Raw genomic sequence first — 26,462 nt, 5'->3', positions numbered from 1 at the left:
CATCGCTATTGCAGAACCTAAGGTTGGTCTTTTGAGATTTTTTCTGACTTTCTGGCAATCTACTAACCTTGCCTGGGCCTGTGACTTGACTCATGACACAAATTATTCTGTGGCCCCACCCACAAGTGGACTCAGCACAGGAGGACCGTTTTCCACACTTCCATAATCTCATCCCCAACCAATGAGCAGCACCCTTTCCCTAGTCCCCTGCCTGGCAAATTGTCTATAAAAACCCTAACCTCTGAGCCTCCTGGGAGACTGATCTGAGTGATAACTCTGTCCCCCGTATAGCCTATTTTGTGTCAATTAAACTCTTTCTCTAATGCAATGCTACAGTCTCAGCGAATTTATTTATTTTATTTTTAAGATAGAGCTTCACTCTGTCACCCAGGCTGGAGTGCAGTGGTGCCATCGCCACTCACTGCACCCTCCGCCTCCCAGGTGCAAGCAATTCTCTGCCTCAGCCTTCCAATTAGCTGGGATTACAGGCGCCTGCCACCACACCTGGCTTAGTAGAGACGGGGTGTCACCATCTTGGCCAGGCTGGTCTTGAACTCCTGACCTCGTGATCTACCCGCCTCGGCCTCCCAAAGTGCTCGGATTACAGGCATGGGTCACCGCGCCCAGCAGTGAATTTATTTTGTCTGTGGAGTGGACAAGAAGAATCTACTGGGTGATTACAATTGTTTCCTCATGATTAGACTCAGTTTAAAGGCCAGGCACAGTGGCTCACCCTATAATCGCGGCACTTTGGGAGGCTGAGGCAGAAGGGCCACCTGAGCCCAGGAGTTTGAGACAAGCCTAGGCACCACAGCAAGACCCCAAATCTACAAAAAATAAAATATTAGCCAGGTGTAGTGGCTCACACCTGTAGTTCCATTTACTCGGGACATAGGAGGATTCCCAGAGCCCAGGAGGTCGAGGCTGCAGTGAGCTGTAATTGTGCCACTGCACTCTAGCTTAGGTGACAGAGTGAGACTCTGACTCAAAAGAAAGAATACTACAACATAAGTTATGTCATGTACCTATTATCACATACATTACGTTGTCCTGCGACTGGGGATACTAAGTTTGAACCCCTGCTTAATGTGGAGTTGGCCAGGTCTCTCCTCTGACACATTTGTAACCTACAGTTAACAGGCAGGGTGATATTTTGAATGTTTCTTGTTCTTAAAAGACAGGCCAAAACAAAGACATGAGCAAGTTTATCTAGAAAGTCTCTTTCATGGCCGGGCACGGTGGCTCACGCCTGTAATCCCAGCACTTTGGGAGGCCGAGGCGGGCGGATCACAAGGTCAGGAGATCGAGACCACGGTGAAACCCCGTCTCTACTAAAAATACAAAAAAATGAGCCGGGCGCAGTGGCGGGCGCCTGTAGTCCCAGCTACTCGGGAGGCTGGGGCAGGAGAATGGCGTGAACCCAGGAGGCGGAGCTTGCAGTGAGCCAGGATCGCGCCACTGCACTCCAGCTTGGGCGACAGAGCGAGACTCCGTCTCTAAAAAAAAAAAAAAAAAAAAAAAAAGAAAGTCTCTTTCATGAAATATATCTTTACACACGGAGTCACGACTTTATGTGGGATTTAGCTTTTAAAGTCAACAAATCAGGCAAAAATCACATAATGACAAAATTATACACTGAAAAAGCTCTTAAGAAGGGACCACAATAGAGTCTGGCATCTGCTCTCAGTAAGTTCCAAACAGCTCGTTTTTTGTTTTATTATACTATGCTTTTCAGAGATCAATTTTTCAGTGTTTCTCTAGTAAAATATCAAATAAAATAGCTGGCCTACATTTAAGCGCCTCGATGCATTTAAAAATATACCTTAAAACACCAGGATCACACTGTGGGCAGGCACAAGGGAGGTGGAAACCGCGCAGTCACACCCCACAGGTTACACTATCAGCTTTCTTCATGTGGATCACCCGAGGTCAACAGTTTGCGACCAGCTTGACCAAAATGGTGAAACCCCATCTCTACTAAAAATACAAAAATTAGCCAGGTGTGGTGGCGGGAGCCTATAATCCCAGCTTCTCTGGAGGCTGAGGCAGGAGAATCACTTGAACCTGGGAGGCGGAGGTTGCAGTGAGCCAAGATCACACCACTGCACTCCAGCCTGGACAATAAGAGTGAAACTCCGTCTCAAAAAAAAAAAAAAAAAAAACGAAAAGAAAAGAAGAGAAATGAGTGTGCATGGCTGAATAACATGGCCTCAAAACAGAGACCTCAGGATGTTACCAGGTCCAATGGGCCGACTTCTGCTTTGAGCTAGACTTGCTAATTATTAGCTAAGGTAATAAAGTCTGTAGTCCCCAGTTTAAAACCATATCCGTTCACTCTAACTCATCTCCCTACTCAAAAGGGCAGAAGCAGGCAAAAGACTCCAAGAAACATGATTAAAATATTTCAAGACTACAAAAAAAATCAATAATGTAATAAGAAACAGGCAAAGAACATGAACAGGCAATCCACAGAAAAGGAAATACAACTGCCCTTAAATATATAAGATGCTAAACACTTTTGCCGGGTACAGTGGTTCACACCTGTAATCCCAGCACTTTGGGAGGCTGAGGCAGGCGGATCATTTGAGATCAGAAGTTCAAGACCAGCCTGGCCAACATAGCAAAACTCCATCTCTACTAAAAATACAAAAATTAGCCAGGTGTGGTGGCACATGCCTGTAAGCCCAGCTCCTTGGGAGGCTGAGACACCAGAATCGCTTGAACCCAGGAGGCGGAAGTTGCAGTGAGCCAAGATCACACCACTGCAACCCAGCCTGGGTGACAGAGTGAGACTGTCTCAAAAACAAACAAACAAAAAAGATGCTAAACATCATACAGTTGAGCCTTGAACAAGAGAGGTTTGAACTATGAGGGCCCACTTTTACATGGATTTTTCTCCTGCCTTTGCCACCCCAGAGACGGCAGAACCAATCCTTCCTCTTCCTCCTCCTCCTCAGCTACTCAACATGAAAATGATGAGGGTGAAGACCTTTATGATGACCCACTTCCACTGAATAAATAGTAAATGCTTTTTCTCCTCCTTATGATTTTCTTTTCACTAGCTTATTTTATTCTAGAAATACAGTATATAATACATGTAACATACAAAACACGCATTAATCAACTGTTTCCACTTTTGTTGTTGTTGTTTTTGTTGTTGTTGTTGTTTCATTTGAGACAGAGTTTCATTCTTGTTGCCCAGGCTGGAGTGCAATGGTGTGATCTCGGCTCACTGCAATCTCGGCCTCCCATGTTGAGGCAATTCTCCTAGCCTCAGCCTCCCAAGTAGCTAGGATTACATGTGCCCCCCATCACGCCTGACTAATTTTTTTGTGTATTTTTAGTAGAGACAGGGTTTTACCATGTTCGCCACACTGGTCTTGAACTCCTGACCTAAGGAAATTTGTCTGCCTCAGCCTCCCAAAGTGCTGGGATTACAGGTATGAGCCTCCGCACCCAGCCAATCAACTGTTTCTGTTATTGGCAAGGCTTTCTGTCAACAGTAGGCTGTAAGTAAAGTTTTGGGGCTGGGCGCGGTGGCTCAAGCCTGTAATCCCAGCACTTTGGGAGGCCGAGGGGGGTGGATCACGAGGTCAGGAGATCGAGACCATCCTGGCTAACACGGCGAAACCCCGTCTCTACTAAAAATACAAAAAAATTAGCCGGGCGTGGTGGCAGGCGCCTGTAGTCCCAGCTACTCTAGAGGCTGAGGCGGGAGAATGGCGTGAACCCGGGAGGCGGAGCTTGCAGTGAGCCGAGATCATGCCACTGCACTCCAGCCTGGGTGACAGAGCGAGACTCTGTCTCAAAAAAAAAAAACAAAACTATACTGAGAACACAAGCTTGCACCAATGCAACAGGCAAAAGTTAAAAGTCTGACAACATTGTGCTGGTAAAGATGTGGGGAAACAGGCACTCTCGCACATTGCTAGAAGAGTATTCCTTCCAAGGAAGGCAATCTGGCTCTCAAAATTTAAAAAATGCATCCCTTTTTGTGTATCTTGGAAAAGACACACAAGAAACATACTATTGGTTTCTTCCAAGCAGGAGCACTGAAGGACTGGAGGAAAGAATTTTGAACTACAGGAGGCCTGGCACGGTGGCTCACACCTGTAATCCCAGCACTTTGGGAGGCTGAGGCGGGGAGATCACGAGGTTATGAGTTTGAAGCTGGCCTGCCCAATATGGTGAAACCCCGTCTCTAGTAAAAATACAACAAGTAGCCAGGCGTGGTGGCGCACGCCTGTAGTCCCAGCTACTCAGGAGGCTGAGGCAGAAGAATTGCTTGAACCCGGGAGGCAGAGGTTGCAGTGAGCCGAGATCATGCCACGGCATTCCAGCCTGGGCAACAGAGCGAGACTCCATCTCAAAACAAACAAACAAACAAAAAGTTAGCCGGGCATGGTGGCACACACCTGTAATCCCAGCTACTTGGGAGGCTGAGACAGGAGAATCGCTTTAACCTGGGAGGAAGAAGTTGCAGTGAGCCGAGATAGCACCACTGCACTCCAGCCTGGGCGACAGAGCAAGACTGTCTCAAAATAAAATAACATTAAAAATTAAGATTTTTAAACTACATGAGTATATTATATAAATAACATTTACATTTCAAAAATACTCAAGAAAAATATTCCCAAGAGACACAATTTTGCCTCTGGAGGACTAGGCTGAGGGCCCTGAGCTCAGATACTGAGAGTCACTCTCCCATCTGTGATGGCTGCAGAGCTATAGAACCCGAAGCAACATTCTTTCGTTCAGGCCCTATTGACTGAGGGCCCACTATGTGTCAGGCACTGTTCTAGCGGCTAGGGTAGTTAACAATGACCAAAGCAGACAAAAATCTTATTGTGGATACATTCTATTGAAGGAGACAGTCAACAAATGAAATAAATTAATTAAACAGGGACAAGGGCTGAGAAGAAAAATATAAATAAGGGAGGGAAATAGATGTGAAGTCAATGAGGAAGGTGGCTTTGGATCAGGGGATCAGGAAGAGGGTGGCTTTTGAGAACAGGCCTAAGGAAGTAAGGCAGCGAAAAGCATTTCACTCAGAGGGAACGGCAAGTGCAAAGGCCCGGAGGCAGACACCTGCCCAGTGTATTCACTGAAAAGCAAGGAGGCTGGCGCAGAGAGAATGTAGACCAGGAACAGGTGATGAGAAATGCGGGGTGGGGAAGGGTCCCATCACATGGGACCTTCGGCTTCTACTGTGAAATGGAGCACCCTTGAACAGTTTGAGCAGAGGAGTGACAAGACCCAGCTTGCATTTTTTTTTTTTTTTTTTTGATACATGTTCTCGCTCTGCTCTGTTGCCCGGGCTGGAGTGCGGTGGCACAATCACAGCCTACTGCAACGTCGAACTCCTGGGCTCAAGTGATCTTCCTGCCTCAGCCTCCAATTTTTTGTAGAGACAGGGGTCTCGCTCTGTTGCTCAGGCTAGTCTCAAACTCCTGGGCTCAAGTGATCCTCCTGCCTTGGCCTTCCAAAGTGCTGATATTACAGGTATGAGGCACCACACCTGGCCCCAGTTTACATTTTAACAAGATCACTGGCTGCTGTGTAACCAACAAACTGAAGGAGGGCAAAGCGGAGAAGCAGAGAGACAGGACAGGAGTCTACTGCCTTAACCCAGGGTGGAGACAATGGTGGCCTGGACCAGGCTGCGACCTAGGGGTGGTGAGAAGTGGCTGAATGTTGAGTGACACATTTTGAGGATCGAGTCAACCAGATATGCTGATAGGCTGATACAGACAATGAGGAAGAAAAACCAGGACCTCAGCTATAGACAGGCTAAATTCTAGATGTTTAGTAAATATTCAAGCGAAGGTAACAAACTGGCTACTGGTTATAAATCAGGAGTTCAGAGGAAAAGCCCAGAGGAGTGATCTTCTGTTGGTGGCATTTAAAGCCATGAGGTTGGATGAGGCACCTAGGGAGTGAGTGTTGGTAGCAACGAGGGCCAGGGCATGAAGAGATCACCATTTTATTTTACTGTTTTCATTTTATTTTGTTTTTGGGACAGGGTCTCACCCTGTCACCCAGGCTGGAGTGCAGTGGTGTGATCACAGCTCACTGCAGCCTTGAACTCCCAGGCTCAAGCAATTCTCCTTCCACTTCAGCCTCCTTAGTAGCTGGGACCAGCTAGCGTGAACCACCATGCCTGGCTAATTATTTTATGTTCTGTAGAGACAGGTCTTCCCTATGTTTCCCAGGCCGGTCTTGAACTTCTGGACTGAAGGGATCCTCCTGTCTCAGCCTCCCAAATTGCTGAATTACAGGCATGAGCCACTGCACCTGGCCTGAAATCACCATTTTAGATAATTTTAGCCAAAAGGTCCTTATTTTCCTGCTCCTTTATTTTCTTTCTTCTTCAAGAATTACAGCTACAAGACGACAATGACATGAGAATAATTAACACCCGTAAGCTATCTCACAAAATTTGGCTCCCCAGACCAAGGCGTGGTTAGATTCCCCCTCTTCCCGGGCCGTAGACAAGATAAAGACGTTATACAGTGCCACTCACCTTTCAAAGTGAGCTGAGACTTCTCAAAAGGCAGGGCCACTCCTGCCCGGCTAGAGCTGGCAGATGCCATATCATCACCGTGAAGCTGTAAGACAAACAGAAAGAGAATTGAGAGAACATCTGATAAGAAGACAGAGGAGTTGAACTCAATTTCAATATTTAAGCTTAAAGAGACAGAGGCAAAAAAATAGAAATGTCCAAGCAACTGCAACCAGAGTATAGTTTGTCTTATAATGACTTAATGAACCTGGACCGGTCTTAGGATAGACTAGAAAGGACACAGGACTGTTACAGCAAAGTCTAGAGGAGGCAGAGTCTAATAAGACATCTCGGCCGGGCGCGGTGGCTCAAGCCTGTAATCCCAGCACTTTGGGAGGCCGAGACGGGCGGATCACAAGGTCAGGAGATCGAGACCATCCTGGCTAACACGGCGAAACCCCGTCTCTACTAAAAAAAAAAACACAAAAAATTAGCCGGGCGAGGTGGCGGCGCCTGTGGTCCCAGCTACTCGGGAGGCTGAGGCAGGAGAATGGCGGGAACCCGGGAGGCGGAGCTTGCAGTGAGCTGAGATCTGGCCACTGCACTCCAGCCTGGGCGACAGAGCGAGACTCCGTCTCAAAAAAAAAAAAAAAAAAAAAAAAAAAAAAAAAAAGACATCTCCACCAGGCATGGTGGCTCACGCCTATAATTCTAGCACTTTGGGAGGCCGAGATGGGCGGATCACCTGAGGTCAGGAGCTCGAGACCAGCCTGACCAACATGGCGAAACCCCGTCTCTACTAAAAAATACAAAGTTAGCCAGGCGTGGTGGCACATGCCTGTAATCCCAGCAACTCCTGAGGCTGAGGCAGGAGAATCACTTGAGCCCAGGAGGCGAAGGTTGCAGTGAGCCAAGATCGGCCATTGCACTCCAGCCTGGGCAACAAAAGCGAAACTCCATTTCAAAAAAAAAAAAAAAAGATTGGGCGCAGTTCATGCCTGTAATCCCAGCACTTTGAGAGGCGGGTAGATTACGAGGTCAGGAGTTCAAGACCAGCCTGGCCAAAATGGTGAAATCCCATCTCTACTAAAAGTACAAAAAAATTAGCCAGGCATGGTGGCAGGCGCCTGTAATCCCAGCTACTCGGGAGGCTGAGACAAAGAATTGCTTGAACCTGGGAGGTGGAGCTTGCAGTAAGCCGAGGTCGTGCCATTGCACTCTAACCTGGACGACAGAGCAAGACTCTGTCTCAAAAAAGGAAGAAGAAAAAAAAAAGACATCACAGATTCACAGCAGAAAGACAGCTAATCTAGTGTGTTACCTATGGAGCAAGTTGGCTGCAAACACCTCAAGGAGGGTCTCTGGCCAAATGAGTAGAATCTGATAGTAATCCTTGCTAAAAGTATAATGCAAAAAAAAAAAAAAAAAAAAAGGAAAGGGAAAAAGAAGACAACTAATATAATTCTTTAAATGGGTAGGCTGGGTGCAGTGGCTCACTTTGGGAGGCCAAGGCAGGTGGATCATCTGAGGTCAGGAGTTTGAGACCAGCCTGGCCATAATGATGAAACCCCATCGACACTAAGAAACAAAAAATTTGTTGGGGGTGGTAGTGGATGCCTTAATTCCAGCTACTCGGGAGGCTGAGGCAGGAGAACTGCTTGAACTCGGGAAGTGGAGGTTGCAGCAAGCCGAGATTATGTCATTGCACTCCAGCCTGGGTAACAGAGCAAGACTCAGTCTCAAAAAAACAAAGCAAAAAGGTGTGCAGCATCATTAGCCATGAGGTGTCCCTGTCATTCTGTGTTGGCTAGAAGCAAGTCTATCTTGTACTTTGAATGGATCTTTTACTTGTATGTGATTTTGGAACATCATCATTTGACATTTGAAAAATATTGGTTCATTGAGTTATGCAGATTTTCCAAACGTTGACACATTTCATTATGCAATATCCAAAAATCACATTTGTGAATGTCACCACTGATCTCATCAGATAAGTCTTTAAGCATTGGGAAGCCATTGAGCTCTTGGTAGTAGATATAAGCATTCCAAAAGTCTGACTTTCACTTAAAAACTTTCACTTAAAAACTCGTATCTGCTCCCCCTTCCTCCCTCCTTCTATCATCTCTGCTACCTTGTCTTTTGTCTTTTTTTTTTTCCTTTTTTCTTTTGAGACAGAGTCTTACTCCGTCACACAAGCTGGAGTGGTACAGTAGCACAATCTTGGCTCACTGCAACCTCCACCGCCCAAGTTGAAGTGATTCTCGTGCCTCAGCCTTCTGAGTAGCTGGAATTAGAGGCACCAGCACCACTTGGCTAATTTTTGTATTTTTAGTAGAGATGGGGTTTCACCATGTTGGCCAAGCTGGTCTCGAACTCCTGACCTCAAGTGATCTGCCCGCCTCAACCTCCCAAAGTGCTGGGATTACCAGTGTGAGCCACTACACTCGACCACTCTTTCTTAAAAAAAAAAAAAAAAAAAAAAAACTCATATTTTATCATTGGTAGCAAATACCGTGTTGTTTTCCTTGAAGTGTCGGGCTCACTTCATTCGTTTTCAAGAAAAGGCTTGCCAAATACCCAAATCTAGTAACACGTTTGTCTGTTAGATGTTTAAGTAAAAATGGTACTTCACCCAAAAAGCAATTAATTCAGCTCTCAATTCAAACAACCGTGCTTTTTCCCAACACACCATTATACTTCAACAGGAGGCAGAAGAGCTTTTGAAGTATTGCCCATTTCAGCACACAGAATATTTTTTTTTCTAGCATTTTCATTTAACTTTTTTAATTACACTTTACGTTCTAGGGTACATGTGCACAACGGGCAGGTTTGTTACATATGTATACATGTGCCACGTTGGTGTGCTGCACCCATTAACTCGTCATTTACATTAGGTATATCTCCTAATGCTATCCCTCCCCGCTCCCCTCACCCCACAACAGGCCCCGGTGTGTGATGTTCCCCTTCCTGTGTCCAAGTGATCTCATTGTTCAATTCCCACCCCTGAGTGAGAACATGCGGTTTGGTTTTCTATTCTTGCAATAGTTTGCTGAGAATGATGGTTTCTAGCTGCATCCATGTCCCTACAAAGGACATGAATTTATCCTTCTTTATGGCTGCATAGTATTCCATGGTGTATATGTGTCACCTTTTCTTAATCCAGTCTGTCATTGATGGACATTTGGGTTGGTTCCAAGTCTTTGCTATTGTGAATAGTGTTGCAATAAACATACGTGCCAGCACACAGAATATTAAAAAGACGTGCTCAGGAGTTAAGACTTCATAAAATTAATGAATTTTACCACTTCATCAAGGACATTCTCAGGTGAACCTGGCTTTTTCTTTTCTTTATACTGAGAGTATGTATGGTGAAGAATACCATGGCCACAGCAACAGCCCAATTGGTGCTAGCACCAATTGCTTTACTCACCTTTGCTTCTGGACCACTGGTGCAAATGGGATCACAGTGAAAAGGCAAAGTGTTACTGTCATTATGAAAATAGTTTCAGCCGGGCACGGTAGCTCACACCTGTATTCCCAGCGCTTTGGGAGGCCAAGGTGGGTAGATCACCTGAGGTCAAGAGTTCGAGACCAGCCTGACCAATATGCTGAAACCCCGCCTCTACTAAAAATACAAAAATTAGCCGGGCATGGTGGTGGGTGCCTGTAATCTCAGCTACTTGGGAGGCTGAGGCAGGAGAATTGCTGGAACCTGGGAGGCAGTTGCAGTGCGCCGAGATCATGCCACTGCACTCCAGCCTGGGCGACAACAGCAAGACTCCGTTTCCAAAAAAAAAAAAAAGAAGAGTTTCAACCTTGCAAAACCCTAAAAGAGTCTGGGAGGCCTCCCGATGTCTGAGGACCACACTTGAGAACTGATGCTGTTAAATTATTGTGCCTTTGTATCTTATGTTTTTTAGAGATGGTATCTCACTCTGTCGCCCATGCTGGGAGTGAAGTGGCGTGAACATGCTCAGTGCAGCCTTAAACTCCTAGACTCGAGCAATCCTCTCACCGTGGCCTCCCAAGTAGCTGGAACTATAGATGTGCCACCACAACTCTACTATGTTGTTGTTGTTGTTGTTATAGACAGGGTCTTACTACGTTGCCCAGACTAGTCTCAAACTCCTAGCTTCAAGCTATCCTTCTGCCGCAGCCTCCCAAAGTGCTGCGATTATAAGCATGAGCCACCAAGCCTGGTCAAAATTCCTGTTCTATTCAACATCATTAATACCTTCCGTCATTCTATTTGTATGTGACCTCTCTCCCTGACTTCCCATTTCCTTTTTTGTTCTTCAGTATTATTATTATTACTATTTAGAAACAGGGTCTGGCTGTATTGCCCAGGCTAGAGTACAGTGGCTACTCACAGGCACAGTCATGGCTCACTGCAGCCTCGAACTTCTGCACTCAAAGGATCCCCTGCGTCAGCCTCCTGAATAGCTGAAATACAGGTTCAGACCACCAAGCCCAGTGCCTGACTTATCTTAAAGAGTTGTTCAGCTTTAAAACATGGTTATGAACTCACCATATTACTCTAAGAATGAAAGCCCTTGGCCGGGAGCGGTGGCTCACGCCTGTAATCCCAGCACTTTGGGAGGCCGACACAGCCAGATCACTTGAGGTTGAGTTGGAGACCAACCCGGCCAACATGATGAAACCCCATCTCTACTAAAAATACAAGAATTAGCTGGGCGTGGTGGCACGCGCCTGTAATCCCAGCTATCCAGAGGCTGAGGCAGGAGAATTGCTTGAACCTGGGAAGCAGAGGCTGAAGTGAGCTGAGATCATGCCACTGCACCCTAGCCTGGGGGACAGAGTGAAACTCCGTCCCAAAAAAAAAATGGACAAAAGCCCCTTATATGAGAATTAAATGTAGCTACAGGAGAGGCACAATGGCTCACATCTGTAATCCCAGCACACTGGGAGGCTGAGGCAAGAGGATCGTGTGAGCCCAGGAATTCAAGACCAGCCTGGGCAACACAGTGAGACCTTGGCTCTATTTTATAATTTAAATTTAAATTTAAATAAATGTAGCTACAGCTAAGTGACAATGATTTTGACATTTTCCACAGCTAAAGTCAAACAATTTCATGCTTCAAGATGTTTATCAAACTCGAACAAATTTGTCTTATTTATGTGATATATCCAGTTTCCAAAAAGATTTAAAGTGGCTAGTTTTTCTAGACTAGTCTGTAATAAGCATTTGACTTCCAGTGGAAACCTCTGAAATGGTACTTAGCAAATGGAATACAACACCAAACTCTTCTTATCAAGAGCTCCAGAGAGACCTCCAGGTTATCAAATCCCACAGCGAATCTCCCTGTCCTCTTACATGACTGACCTATGGGCAGCATCTGACACAACTGATCACCCTTTCGTCCTTTAAACACTTTTCCCTCAGCTCTCAGGACACCAGTCCTACCTCATCCTCCTCCTGCCCCACCTGAGCCTTCTCGGTTGGTTCCTGCCCCCTCCTCAACCTCAAGCAATCGATGTTCTACCTCTTCTCCGTTACCTCATCCTGTCTCAGGCTTTGAATGCCATCCCTTTGTTTGTTTGAGATGGAGTCTCGCTCTGTCACCCAGGCTGGAGTACAGTGGCACTATCTCAGCTCACTGTAACCTCTGCTTCCCGGGTTCAAGAGATTCTCCCGCCTCAGCCTCCCTAGTAGCTGGGATTATAGGCACCCACTACCATGCCCAGCTAATTTTTGTATTTTCGGTAGAGACAGGGTTTCACCATGTTGGCCAGGCTGGTCTCGAATTCCTGACCTCAGGTGATCCGCCCACCTCAGCCTCCCAAAGTGCTGGGATTACAGGCGTGAGCCACCACGCCCGGCTCCGGAAACTTAATCTTAACAGTGTTGAGAGGTGGGGCCTTGAAGAGGTGATTGTCATAAGGGCAGATTGATGCTACTTCAGGGCTGGGGCCGTTATCTCAAGAGCAGGTTTGTTATAAAAGCAAGTTCAGCCCCCCATGTTTCTTTCTTGCTCTCCTGCCTTTCCTTCCATTTGGGATGTGGAGTACAAAGGCCCTCGCCAGGATGTGGGCCCAGCACCTTGGACTTCCCAGACTCAAATACAAAGAATAAATCTCTTTTCTTTATAAATTACCTAGTCTCTTTATAAATTATCCCATTTCTATTACCCAATTATGGAAACACAAAATGAAATTAAGACACTGTCTAACTCAGAGTAAAAGGCGGCGGGGCCGGGCGTGGTGGCTCAAGCCTGTAATCCCAGCACTTTGGGAGGCCGAGACGGGCAGATCACGAGGTCAGGAGATCGAGACCATCCTGGCTAACACGGTGAAACCCCGTCTCTACTAAAAAATACAAAAAACTAGCCGGGCGAGGTGGCGGGTGCCTGTAGTCCCAGCTACTCGGGAGGCTGAGGCAGGAGAATGGCGTAAACCCGGGAGGCGGAGCTTGCAGTGAGCTGAGATCCGGCCACTGCACTCCAGCCTGGACCACAAAGCGAGACTCCGTCTCAAAAAAAAAAAAAAAAAAAAAAAGGCGGCGGGAGCAGTGGCTCATGCCTATAATCCCAACACTTCGGGAAGCCAAGGCGGGCGAATCACCTTGTGCTCAGGAGTTCAAGACCAGCCTGGGCAACATGGTCAAACTCCATCTCTCAAAAAAAATACAAAAATTAGCTGGGTGTGATGGCAAGTGCCTGTGGTCACAGGTAATCAGGAGGCAGAATTGGGAGGATCGTTTGAGCCCAGGAGGTCAAGGCTGCAGTGAGCAATGATTGTGCCACCGCACTCTAGCCTGGGTGACACAGTGAGACCGTGTCTGAAAAACAAAAACACAGAGTAAAAGCCAAAAACCTGCAAATGACCTTTGATGTCCTATGCAATACCCTCCCCCCATCTCCACACACCTCTCGGACCTCACGGCCCACTTCCTGCTCCCCAGTATCTCCCCACCCTCACCATGCTCTGACCCTGCCACACAGGCCTCCTCACTGTTCAACCATCCAGTTTTTTTTTCTTTTCCCTTTTTTAAAGTCAAATTTAGCACTCAGGGGTTGTATACAAACTTCAGTGAGACTAATGTTAGTAAGTTCTGATAACCCACTACCATGGGCCCAACCTGTTTCTTTGAGACAGGGTCTAGCCCTGTTGCCCAGGATGGAGTGCAGTGACATGATCATAGCTCACTACAACCTTGACCTCCTGGGTTCCAGTGATCCTCCCGCCTCAGCCTCCTGAGCAGCTGGAACTACAGGCATGTGCCACCACATCCAGCTACTTTTTTTCCTTTTTTATTTATTTATGTATTTATTTTTTGTAGAGATAGGATCTCACCATCTTGCCCAGGCCAGTCTTGAACTCCTGGCCTCAGGCAATCCTCTCAGCCCCACCTTCCAAAGTGCTGGCATTACAGGCATGAGCCATTTCACCAGGACAAAAAGATGTTTTGATTCCCTTAGGCTAAATTTGTCTTGGCAAAACAGTAAAAAGGTCAACTCTCTTTGCTACCCATCAGATTAGAAAGGGATGAGAAGCCTGACAATAAGCGTTGGTGAGAAGTCTTACGTGCCTGCGGAGGCAGCGCACATGAGATGGTGACTGACAACCTCTGGCAGAGTTAAAGACACATAATTCTGGACCCACCAGGATTCTCCTCCCAGGCATTTGCAGAGGGAGAAATTCTCCAACACACACAAAAGAGGCCATGTTCAAGGATGTTCATCATAGCAGTATTTGTAATGGTAAAAAATTATAAACAACTTAAATACCCATCAATGGGGGAATGGATACATTGTGATATATTTCTTTTTTTTTTTTTTTTTTTTTTTTTTTTTGAGACAGAGTCTCGCTCTGCCGCCCAGGCTGGAGTGCAGTGGCGTGATCTTGGCTCACTGCAAGCTCCGCCTCCCGGGTTCAGGCCATTCTCCTGCCTCAGCCTCCCGAGTAGCTGGGACTACAGGCGCCCGCCACCACGCCCGGCTAGTTTTTTTGTATTTTTTAGTAGAGACGGGGTTTCACTGTGTCAGCCAGGATGGTCTCGATCTCCTGACCTCGTGATCCGCCCGTCTCGGCCTCCCAAAGTGCTGGGATTACAGGCTTGAGCCACCGCGCCCGGCCCATTGTGATATATTTCTAAAATGGAAAGCTATGTATATAGTACCTGAAATATATGAATTTAATCCACATGTACAAATCCCAAACGATAATGTCAAGAGGGGGAAAAAAAAAAAGCACATGGCAGCCTTAGTACAATATCTACGGCGTACACTTGAGCTTACACAGAACAACTATATATGTTGTTGTTGTGAACACACAAATGTTTAAAAGTGTAAAAGCACGATGGGAAGGAACCACACCAAGTTCAGAACAGAAGTTCCCTCTAGGGTAGGGAGGAGGGAGCAGGGGAATCGGAGTGAGGAAAGAGACCAAAGGAACCTCAACTGTATCTGCAACATTTTATCTTTCAAAGAAAAAAGTTCTGGAGCAAATACGGTAAAATGTTCATATTCATTAAATCCAGATGGTGGTTTTTATGACTGTTATCTTCATCTCTGAACCATTTTATATGTTTGATCTCTTTCATAATTGAAAAATAATTTTAAGGGGAAGCAAAAGATTGTATCTTGAATAATGCAGGAAATATTATAAATAATTATAAATTGAGCCTTGGGGCTTTTAGTTAACAGGGGTTAAAGCACTAAAAGCTGGAAATCTATTATTTATAGACTTTAAAAATAAAAGAATATTTTAGAAATCTTTACTTCTATTGGGATTCTTTCTTTCCTAAGGCAACTCAACTAATGGTAGTTTTTAAACTATCTTATTCTCCTGAACTGTAGCAGTTTTGAGCCTTTGGTCCTAACTCTTAAAGAATGAAACTTGAAGCCCATACATGTCCTGTTCAACAGGAAAAACACTAGATTTTTTCATCTACACTTCATGGCTGCAAAACTAAAACAATCAGATAAATTCTAAAGAAGGCTCAGAAGGAACAAAGACAACTGGGAAGGCAGGAGAAACAGGGTAGATAACATCACCATGTTTTCTTTCTCTAGTGTCTTTTAAAACTGCAGACCAGGCCGGGCGCGGTGGCTCACGCCTGTAATCCCAGCACTTTGGGAGGCCGAGGCGGGCGGATCACAAGGTCAGGAGATCGAGACCACAGTGAAACCCCGTCTCTACTAAAAATACAAAAAATTAGCCGGGCGCGGTGGCGGGCGCCTGTAGTCCCAGCTACTCAGGAGGCTGAGGCAGGAGAATGGCGTGAACCCAGGAGGCGGAGCTTGCAGTGAGCCGAGATCGCGCCACTGCACTCCAGCCTGGGCTACAGCGTGAGACTCCGTCTCAAAAAAAAAAAAACTGCAGACCACCGTTAACAAACAGTAATCCATGTTATTCTATAGAGCTTCGTCTGGAGTTCCAGATCTAATTAGCAAGATACCACCCTGACATTATATACTATAAGCATTTGGAATTAGAAAACCTTTCCAATTGATGCATAAAGAGAAATAACTGGCCGGGGCCAGGCGCAGTGCCTCACGCCTGTAATCCCAGCACTTTGGGAGGCTGAGGTGGGTGGATCACCTGAGGTCAGAAGTTTGAGACCAGCCTGGCCAACATGGCAAAACCCCATCTCTACTAAAAATACAAAAAATTAGCCAGGCGTGGTGGCGGGCGCCTGTAATGCCAGCTACTTGGGAGGCTGAGGCAGGAGAATTGCTTGAACCCGGGAGGTAGAGGTTGCAGTGAGCCAAGATTGCACCACTGCACTCCAGCCTGGGTGACAGAATGAGACTCCTTCTCAAAAAAATAAATAACCAGCCAGGTGTGATAGCTCACACCTGTAATTCTAGCACTTTGGGAGGCGGAGGCAGGCGGATCACTTGAGGGCAGGAGTTTGAGACCAGCCTGGCCAACATGGTGAGACCCCGTCTCTATGAAAAGTACAAAAATTAGCCAGGAGTGGTGGTGCAATTATAATCCCAGCTACTCAGGAGGCTGAGGCAGGAGAATCGCTTGAACCCAGGAAGCGGATGTTGCAGTGAGCCGAGATCGCGCCACTATACTTCAGCCTGGGCGACAGAGTGAGACTCTGTCTCAAGAAAAATAACCATAACTATAGAAAGGAACAGATCCCATCCCCATCAAAGTACTTTCAACCTCTTAGCTTTTGCTTCCCATCTTAGACAAGGTTCCAAATGCATATTAGATCCAAATCCCCACTGTCCACTACAAGAAGCTTGGGAAACCTGAGGCCCGGACTTTACACTCTGTCTCAGCAACACATACAGATGACTCTGTACATGTACTCAAGTAATTTCTCCCCTGCTAATAGCCATGGAAATTGCACCTAATCACTCCAAAACTCTGAGTGAGCATAAGCTTGGGGCAGGAAGAGGGAGAATGGGGGGCAATGTTGAAAATATCACTAAAGGTTACCAGATGAACAAAGTATTTCATTATTGAAGAAAGTAATGGACTTATTGGGAGGGGGATGGGAAAGTCAAAATGTTCCCCTTTACTAAGTCTGGTAGATCTACTGAAATTTCTCAAAAAAAAAAAATATATATATATATATACACACACACTATAGCATAAGTGTGTGTGTGTATATATATGTGTGTGTGTATCTGTGTGTGTGTGTGTATCTATGTATGTGTGTATATATATACATAAAGTGTATATATACAAAGTATATATATACATAAAGTGTGTGTGTGTGTATATATATATATATATATTTTTGAGACAGGGTGTCACCCCAAGCTGGAGTACAGTGGCACAATCATGGCTCACTTCAGCCTCAACCTCCTGGGCTCAAGCAATCCTCTCACCTCAGCCTCCTAAACGGCTGGGACTACAGGCACCAGCCACTAGACTCACCTAATTTTTTAAATTTTTTGTACAGATGAAGGGGGTCCCTATGTTGTTCAGGCTGATCTGGAACTCTTGAGCTCAGGCGATCCTCCCACCTCAGCCTCCCAAAGTGATGGGATTACAAGTATGAGCCACCATATTTGGTCTCAAAAATATAAATAACATATTTATATATAATAGAAATACAACTAACATATCTCCTCTGAACTCATCCTCTACATAAATCTTGACAAGCACTTTAAAAATAAAATATAAACAAATAGGGTAGAAAATATAAAAGTTGTATACCAAAGTAAAATAAATAAAAAGTTTTTTTAAAAGAAAATATAGGCCGAGCGTGGCGGCTCACACCTGTAATCCCAGCACTTTGGGAGGCTGAGGTGGGTGGATTGCTTGAGGTCAGGAGTGGTGGCGGATGCCTGTAATCCCACTTACTAAGGAGGCTGAAGCAGGAGAACTGCTTGAACACAAGATGCGGAGGCTGCAGTGAGCCAAGACGGCACCACTGCACTGTAGCCTGGGTGACGGAGTAAGACTCCGTTTCAAAACAGAAAAGAAAATATAAAAGTATATCACACATTAAGGAAAGCATTATTTCACAAAAAGTTTAGCAAATAAATGTACATGTATACATATAAAATATGTGCATATATACATATGTATATATACACATAAAATATGTGCATATGCATATGTATATATACACACATATGTATGTATCATATATGCACATATTTTATATGTAATAGAAGAGAAGAATGCCTTGATGGGCTCATCAGTAGACAGGACATGGCTGATGGGGTTTAAGATACCTTACCCCAAAACATGACACCTTGGCATTTAAGAAAACAGGAAAAGCAGGAAGTCGCTCTCAGCTTCCTCTCACCCTTCTCCCCTAAAGCAGGTCTTAAAGCCTAGGAAAGATTTTCTGACCTTCCCCTGAAACAGGTCATATGACCCTCCTTCGAGAGATGCCCTCCTTATACCCCAAGGAAAGGAATATCCTTATCTCTGAAGACAATAGGACACAGAAAAGAATCTGAACAAATAGGACTTGTTAAATTTCCCCCAGTGTATTACCAGTCAATCATACCCCTTTTGTCCAATCCTATTTCTCCACGATTGTCCACTCTTCATCAAACCTAAACATACATACACAACATCATCTGTTTCTCCAGGTCTTAATTTCCTTATAATGCCTCTCGTGTCATGTAAATTTATATTAAATAAATTTGCATGCTTTTCACCGTTTTTTTTTGTTTTTTTGTTTTTTTGTTTTTGAGACAAAGTCTTGCTCTGTCGCCCAGGCTGGAGTGCTGTGGCGTGATCTCAGCTCACTGCAACCTCCACCTCCTGGATTCAAGTGATTCTCATGCCTCAGCCTCCTGAGTAGCTAGGGTTACAGGCACATGCCACCATGTCCGGCTCATTTTGGTATTTTTAGTAGAGACAGGATTTTACCAAGTTGGCCAGGCTGGTCTTGAACTCCTGGGCTCAAGCAATCCTCCTGCCTTAGCCTCCCAAAGTGATGGGATTATAGGTGTAAGCCACGGCACCTGGCCAAAATAGACATTGAAAAGGCATTAACAGGAAGGTCTCACTGCGAAGGTGACATCTGAGCAAAGATCTGAAGAAGCTGAAGGAAGAAACTGAGAGTATCTGCAGAACATTCAGGTAGATAAAAGGGTACGATGGCCAGCTGCGGTGGCTCACGCACGTAATCCCAACACCTTAGGAGGCCAAGGGAGGTGGATCACTTGAGTCCAGGAGTTCGAGACCAGCCTGAATATGGCAAAACCTCGTCTCAACAAAAACCACAAAAATTAGTCATGGTGGCACATGCCTGTAGTCACAGTTACTTGGGAGGCTGAGGTGGGAGGATCGCTTGAGCCTGGGAGGTCGAGGCTGCAGTGAGCTATGATCACGCCACTGCACTCCAGCATAGGTGACAGAGCAAGACCCTGTCTCAAAAAAAAATAAAAGGTATAAGCAAATGCTGTTGAGATGACAGCATATCTGGGGAATATAAGGAAGGAAAGGGGTCAATGTTGGCGGGAAACGTAAGATGGAGAGGATAACAATAAGATAACAGATGCAATTGAATGTGTAGAGTTAGGTTAAATTATCCTTAATGAAGGATCAGATGCCTTGGAGCAGTGGTTCTCCATCCTTCCTACACATCTGAATTATCTGGGGAGCATTAAAAAAAACAACACTGACCACCAAACCCCACCCTCAGAGATTCCCATCTAATTGGTCTGGGGTAGGCCAGGGACAGGTGTGTTATTTAAAAATTCCCCAAGTGATTCTAATATGAAGCTGAGTTGAGGACCACTGGTTTAGTGTTAATGAATTTGTTAAAACCTCAACTAATGTGACTGCACTAAAAGGAGTACTTTAGACCTCAGCTAATTTGGCTGAACTAAAAAGATGCAAAAAATTTGCATAGAAAATTGTGCAAATGAAAAACTGGGGCAGCCGGGTATAGTGGCTCATGCCTGTAATCCCAGCACTTTGGGAGGCTATGGGCAGACTGCTTGAGCCCAGGAATTCGAGACCAGTCTAGGCAACACGGAGAAACCCCATTTCTACAAAAAATTAGTCAGACATGGTGGTGCGTGCCTGTAGTTCCAGCTACTCGGGAGGCTGAGGTGGGAAATCACCGGAACCCAGGAGGTCGAGGCTGCAGTGAGCTATAATCACTCCACTGCACTCCAGCCTGAGCAACAGAGGAAGACCCTGTTTAAAAAAATAAATAAATAAAAATAAAAAATAAATTTAAAAAGGAGGCCAGGCATGGTGGCTCATGCCTGTAATCCTAGTGCTTTGGGAAGCCGAAGTGGGTGGATCACACGAGGTCAGGAGTTCGAGATCACCCTGGCCAACACAGTGAAACCCAATCTTTACTAAAAATAAAAAAATTAGCTGGGCGTGGTAGTGGGTGCCTGTAATCCCAGCTACTCGGGAGGCTGAGGCAGGAGAATCACTTGAACCTGGGAGGCAAAGGTTGCAGTGAGCCAAGATTGCGCCACTGCACTCCAGCCTGAGCGACAGCATGAGACTCATCTCAAAAAAAAAAAAAAAAAAAGGAGCAATGTGTATCAGTAGGAACAGAATACAATGAAGGAGCTCCCCCATCAGGAATCAGGACTGTTGCTAAGGAAACAAAGTAGTAGCAGCACTTGTGTCTTCCCAGAGGCCAGTTCTTCCCTTAGCCTTCTAGGAGCTCTCAATACACACAGCAGATTACACATACATTTATGTCTGTTCCCTTCTCAAACTTCACCAAAATGACAGGAAAGCAATACAAAAAGGTGAAAACCCACAGAAAGAGGGGAAAAAAAAACAACAGAAATAGCAGCAAAATTTTGGAAAATGGTTCCAGTGTGTCGAAACTGAAACTTAGCTGCCCACGAGAGAGGTCAACAGGAGGAAAGTGGACTGGCAATGAAGAATTCCAGGAAGCGTCAATAATTGGTGCTGAGGCAGGAGGCAGGTCTTGGCTCAGCACCAGACTGAAGACTGCCTGAAACAGGGAAGAGGCACCAAAAGCACCTCCCCAAAAGACACACCCACCAGTGCCACGACAGTGTGCCAATGCCATGGTAATGCTCCAGAAGTTACCCCCACTTTTCTAGAAATGTCTAATAGCCCACCCCTTAATTTGCATATAATTAAAACTGGGTATAAATACAACAGCAAAATTGTCCCTGAGCTGCTACTCAGGACACACTGCCTATGGAGTAGCCCTGCTCTGCAGGAGCAGTCACGGAGCTGTAACTCCGCTGCCTCAATAAAGCTGTTTTCTTCTACTACCAGCTTGTCCTTGAATTCTTTCCAGGGCAAAGCCAAGAACCTAGCCAGACTAACCCACCAGTTTTGGCGCTCACCTGCCCTGCATCAGTGGTAACCAGGTACCTCTGAAAGTAAGGGTAGAAGTGAGGCTAAAAACAGGAGGACTCGCAAAAGCCTATCTTGGGAACGATTAGAGTCCCAGAGTCCCCTCCCCACCCAGTTCAACCAAGCAGTTGCCCCTTCCTAATCCCAAGCAGAGACTTTTAGTCCAGCACTTTGGGAGGCCAAGGTGGGCGGATCACCCGAGTTCAGGAGTTCGAGACCAGCCTGACCAATATGGTGAAACCCTGTCTTTACTAAAAACACAAAATTAGCCAGGCGTGGTGGTGCATGCCTGTAATCCCAGCTACTTGGGATAGGCCAAGGCAGGAGAATAGCTTGAACCCGGGAGACAGAGGTTGTGGTGAGCTAAGATCACATCACTGCACTTCAGCCTGGGCAACAAGAGCGAGACTCTGTCTCGGAAAAAAATAAATAAATAAATAAAAAGACTTTTAGTTTCTCAATAGGCGAAACCAAACTCAAGACTTCAGGCACAGCTGACAATAGGGATAAGGCACCATACTGACCCAGGGAGACAGTGAAAGTCTACATTATAAACTGAAGAGGTCAATTTCCCCCGCCCAACTCACCTTCTGCACTTGCACTGGTCCTAGCACAGAGAGCAGATCAGCCCATGGGTACTTCACACCTAAATGTCAACAACCATTGAGGAACTCCTTGGCCACAAAGCCAGATACAAAAAACAAACAAAAAGAAAAACCGAATTGTTTTTCAGCAATTGACAAGCTTACCCTAAAGTAAGGAAATGCAAGGAACCCAGAATGCCAAAACAATCTTGAAAAAGAACAAAGTTTGAAGACTAACACTTTCCAATTTCAAAACTTACTACAAAGCTACAGTCCTCCAGGCTCGGAGGCTCACGCCTGTAATCCCAGCACTTGAGGAGGCCCAGGCGGGTGGATCCCGAGGTCAGGATTTCGAGACCAGCCTGGCCAACATGGTGAAACCCCATCTCTACTAAAAATACAAAAATTAGTCAGGCATAGTGGCAGGCACCTGTAATCCCAGCTACTCAGGAGCTGAGGCAAGAGAATCGCTTGAACCCGGGAGGCAGAGGTTGCAGTGAGCTGAGATAGCACCACCGCCCTCCAGCCTGGGGGACAGAGCGAGATTTCATCTCAAAAAGAAAAATAATAGTAATTCTTAAAGAACTTTTGACAGGGCCAGGCGCAGTGGCTCACGCCTGTAATCCCAGCACTTTGGGAGGCCGAGGCAGGCGGATCATGAGGTCAGGAGATCGAGACCATCCTGGCTAACATGCTGAAACCCTGTCTCTACTAAAAAATAGAACAAAAATTAGCCGGGCATGGTGGTGTGTGCCTGTAGTCCCAGCTACTCGGGAGGCTGAGGCATGAGAATGGCATGAACTCGGGAAATGAAGCTTGTAGTGAGCGGAGATGGCACCACTGCACTTCAACCTGCGTGACAGAGCAAGACTGTCTCAAAAAAAAAAAAAAAAAAAAGAACTTTTGACAGGAGAAAACAACCACACATCAGATTGAGCACGTGGCAGCTCCTGCAATATCTGAAGCACCTGATCACTTTTATCACCCTACTTCAGCAACAACACTTAACACCTGTCAATCTTCTGGAGGCTAATAAACTGAACCATTCATTTGCCTTTGAGTGATCCTGAGCAAGTTACTTACTGAGAGGATGGAGAGGAAAAAGCAAACTCAGTTTCTTCCTGCTATACTCTCACTACACAGAATACTACCTTTGATTTTTTCAAAAAATATTTAGAGACAGGATCTCACTATGCTGCCCGGGTTGGTCTAAAACTCCTGAGCTCAAGAGATCCTCCTACCTCTGCCTCCCAAAGTGCTGGGATTACAAGGCACGAGCCACCACGCCCAGCCCCACAGCATACTTCTGACACCAGATGTGCGGAAGCCCCATACGCCAAGCAAGCAATCAATTCTGCAGCTGGCAGACACCAGCTGGTGTCCTCCAATTCAGTTCCTACACTATCCACCTGGAAGTAGCATCAGATCCCACAAGTTTAGTCCCCAAGACTGCCCCCGACTTGCAATGTCAATTGCAAGCTCCAGGTTGTTTTACCAGTGCTGCCGACCGACCCGCTATAAATCAAAGTTCTTAGGATGGATAAATTTGCTAGAGTGGTTCACAGGACTCGAGGAAGCACTTTATTTGTATTTACTGATTTATTATAAAGGATATTACGAAGGATACAAATGAAGAGATGCTAGGGTGAGGCATGTGAAAAGGGGTGCAGAGCCTCCAAGCCCTCCCTGGGGACGCCATCCTCCGAGAACTTCCAGGTGTTCAGCCATCCAGAAGCTCCCCAAACCCAGTCCTTCAGGGATTTTATGGAAGTTTCATTACGCAGGCACGATCAATTAAGTCACTGGCCACTGGAGATCAAGTCAACCTTCAGTTCCTCTCCCTGTCCCAGAGGCTGGGTGTAGGACTAAAAGTTCCAACACTCTAACCACAAGGCTGGCTTCCCTGGCCACCGGCCCCCTCATCCTGAGACTATCCAGGAGTCCCCAACCAAAGGTCAATTATTAGCACACAAAAAGACACTGGCCAGGTGCAGTGGCTCACACCTGTAATCCCAGCACTTTGGGAGGTCAAGGCGCGTGGATTACCTGAGCTCAGGAGTTCGAGACCAGCCTGGGCAACATGGCGGAATCCCATCTCTACTAAAAATACAAAAATTAGCTGGGTGTGGTGGCATGTGCCTGTAGCCCCAGCTACTCGGGAGGCTGAGACATGAGAATCGCTTCAACCCGGGAGGCAGAGGCTGCAGTGAGCCAAGATTACGCTACTGCACTCTAGCCTGGGTGACACATCAAGATTCTATCTCAAAAAAAAAAAAAAAAAAAAAGACACTGATCACTTGGGAGATTTCAAGGATTTTAGGAGTTATAGGTCAGGAAAGGGGAGGAAGACTAAATATATATTTCACAAAATCATACCTACCCTCTCTAAATCTCAGTTTTCTCATCTGTGAAATGAACCCAATAATAATAGTACTTACTTTCTAAGATTATTGTACTGACTACATGAGTTCAGGTAAAGCAGAGGACACAGAGTAAGAGCTCTTCAAATATCAACTCCAAACGAAACCCCTTCTCGGTCCTGAAATTCTAGGCTCTGGCATTATAAGCACCTCAATTCCTAAAATTCTTCACCCAGCTTTGAGTCAAGAAACCAATGAACACTGATCTTGAGATGAAAAGACCGGTGTAGAAGGAGCCAGGGAAAAGCAGAAATTACTCACTAGTATCAAGATTTTATTTCTTGTTTAAAAAAAATTTTTTTCAATATAATCCATGGGTTCACAAAGATTTTATTTCTAATTAACCAGCTCTTGTAGAAACAGGCAGAGCTTCTTTCTTTTTTTTTTTTTTTTTTTTTTTTTTTGAGATGGAGTCCCGCTCTGTCGCCCAGGCTGGAGTGCAGTGGTGTGATCTCGGCTCACTGCAAACCTCCACCTCCTGGGTTCAAGAGATTCTCTTGCCTCATCCTTCCAAGTAGCAGGATTACAGGCGCCCGCCACCATGCCCGGCTAGTTTTTAGTATTTTTAGTAGAGATGGGTTTCACCACATTAGCCAGGATGGTCTCGATCTCCTGCCCTCATGATCCATCCGCCTCAGCCTCCCAAAGTGCTGGGATTACAGGTGTGAGCCACTGTGCCCGGCCTGTACCCATTTCTTGAAAGATATACAAGGAAAAGCTCTGTCCAAAAGATTCTCATTTTCTTCACAGGCTCATGCTACTCCAACACTAATGCTTCTTTCTTGGCCTCCTTCCTCTGCCCAGCATTGAGTTACTACCTTCCATTCTCCAAAGGCCCATATTGAAAAACAATCAAACAGAATCAACTTTGCCAAATGACATCCTTACAAAGACTAAGCACGGAAAAAGAGAAAACGGGAGGGAGCAGGGAGGTACACTATTGGAAGCCCCGTGGAATTATAAGCTAAGAATAAAAGAGGCCGAGTGGAAGGCAGATCTGAAGACAAAACAAGAAGCAAAAGGCATAGGTGACCTGAGGAAGAGGACGGCCCCTAGGTCAGAACTGCCATGTCTTGGTACTTGTTATTTTTTTATTTATTTAATTATTTTTGAGATGGAGTTTCACTCTCGTTGCCCAGGCTGGAGGGCAGTGATGCAATCTTGGCTCACTGCAACCTCTGCCTCCTGGGTTCAAGCGATTCTCCTGCCTCAGGCTTCCAAGTAACTGGGATTACAGCTGTCTGCCACCACACCTGGCTAATTTTTTGTATTTTTAGTAGAGACAGGGTTTCATCATGTTGACCAGGCTAGTCTCAAACTCCTGACTTCAGGTGATCCACCCACCTCGGCCTCTCAAAGTACTGGGACTATAGGCGTGAACCACCGTGCCCGGCTGGTATTTTCCTAATAGTTATTATTAGTAGTAATGATTTAAATCACTGAATATTTGCTATAAACTGCGGTGGGGTGAAAAACAGGGAACCACAACCTCCTAAAAAGATTTTGGTTAGAATCTAACCTGTCACATCATCCAGGGGGAAACATCTTCCCTTTTGTTCCCATCTCTCAGAAATTCCAGAGCCCTAGCCAGGTATGGTGGCTCACACCAGTAATCCCAAACACTTTGGGAGGCTGAGGCAGGAGGATCACTTGAGCCCAGGAGGTCAAGACCAGTCTGAGAAACATAGTGGGACCCTATCTCTACAAAAAATTTAAAAATTAGCTAGGCGTGGTGGCACATACCTACAGTCTCAGCTACTTGGAAGGCTAAGATGGGAGGATCACTTGAGCTCAAAAGGTTGAGGCTGCAGTGGGCCATGATCATGCCACTGTACTTCAGCCTGGTTGACAGAATGAGACCTTGTCTCAAAAACAAAACAAACAAAAAAAAGAAATTTCAGGGTCTATAATGTGGAGTCCTAATAAGATAAGTAAACAGCAAAGAGGAAGGGGCCCCAGGTGGGGGAAAACCATGGACAGTTGTTCTGAGAAATGATTAATCACAAACAGCCCTCAGACACATCGATCCCCACATAGTCCCCTCCAGCACCACCCTGTAAAACTTCCCTCCATCCCCTGCCTCTTTGCAGACAGTCCCTTCGCTGCTGTGCTGCCCATTGCTTTCTTGCAACGTGTTTTCATACTTTAATAAATCTGCCTTTCTTTACCTGATAAATTCCCTTTCTGCCTGTGACACAT

The 26,462-nt window shown here is 45.7% G+C and overlaps 1 protein-coding gene across 4 annotated transcripts in view; it reads right to left on the bottom strand.

Annotated features, from left to right (window-relative positions):
• WWP2 (WW domain containing E3 ubiquitin protein ligase 2) overlaps window positions 1–26,462 on the bottom strand; it is a 214,490-nt gene that overhangs the window by 150,144 nt on the left and 37,884 nt on the right. For all 4 annotated transcript variants that reach the window (XM_065537107.2, XM_065537108.2, XM_065537109.2 and 1 more), the window contains exon 2: window positions 6,524–6,608. In XM_065537107.2, the coding sequence (XP_065393179.1) occupies window positions 6,524–6,608 (85 nt within the window). The remainder of the gene's footprint in view (window positions 1–6,523; window positions 6,609–26,462) is intronic.

Source organism: Macaca fascicularis, chromosome 20 (assembly GCF_037993035.2).
Source record: "Macaca fascicularis isolate 582-1 chromosome 20, T2T-MFA8v1.1".
In the NCBI taxonomy this organism is placed as follows: Eukaryota; Metazoa; Chordata; class Mammalia; order Primates; family Cercopithecidae; genus Macaca; species Macaca fascicularis.
This window is presented reverse-complemented; position numbering and strand designations above follow the sequence as displayed.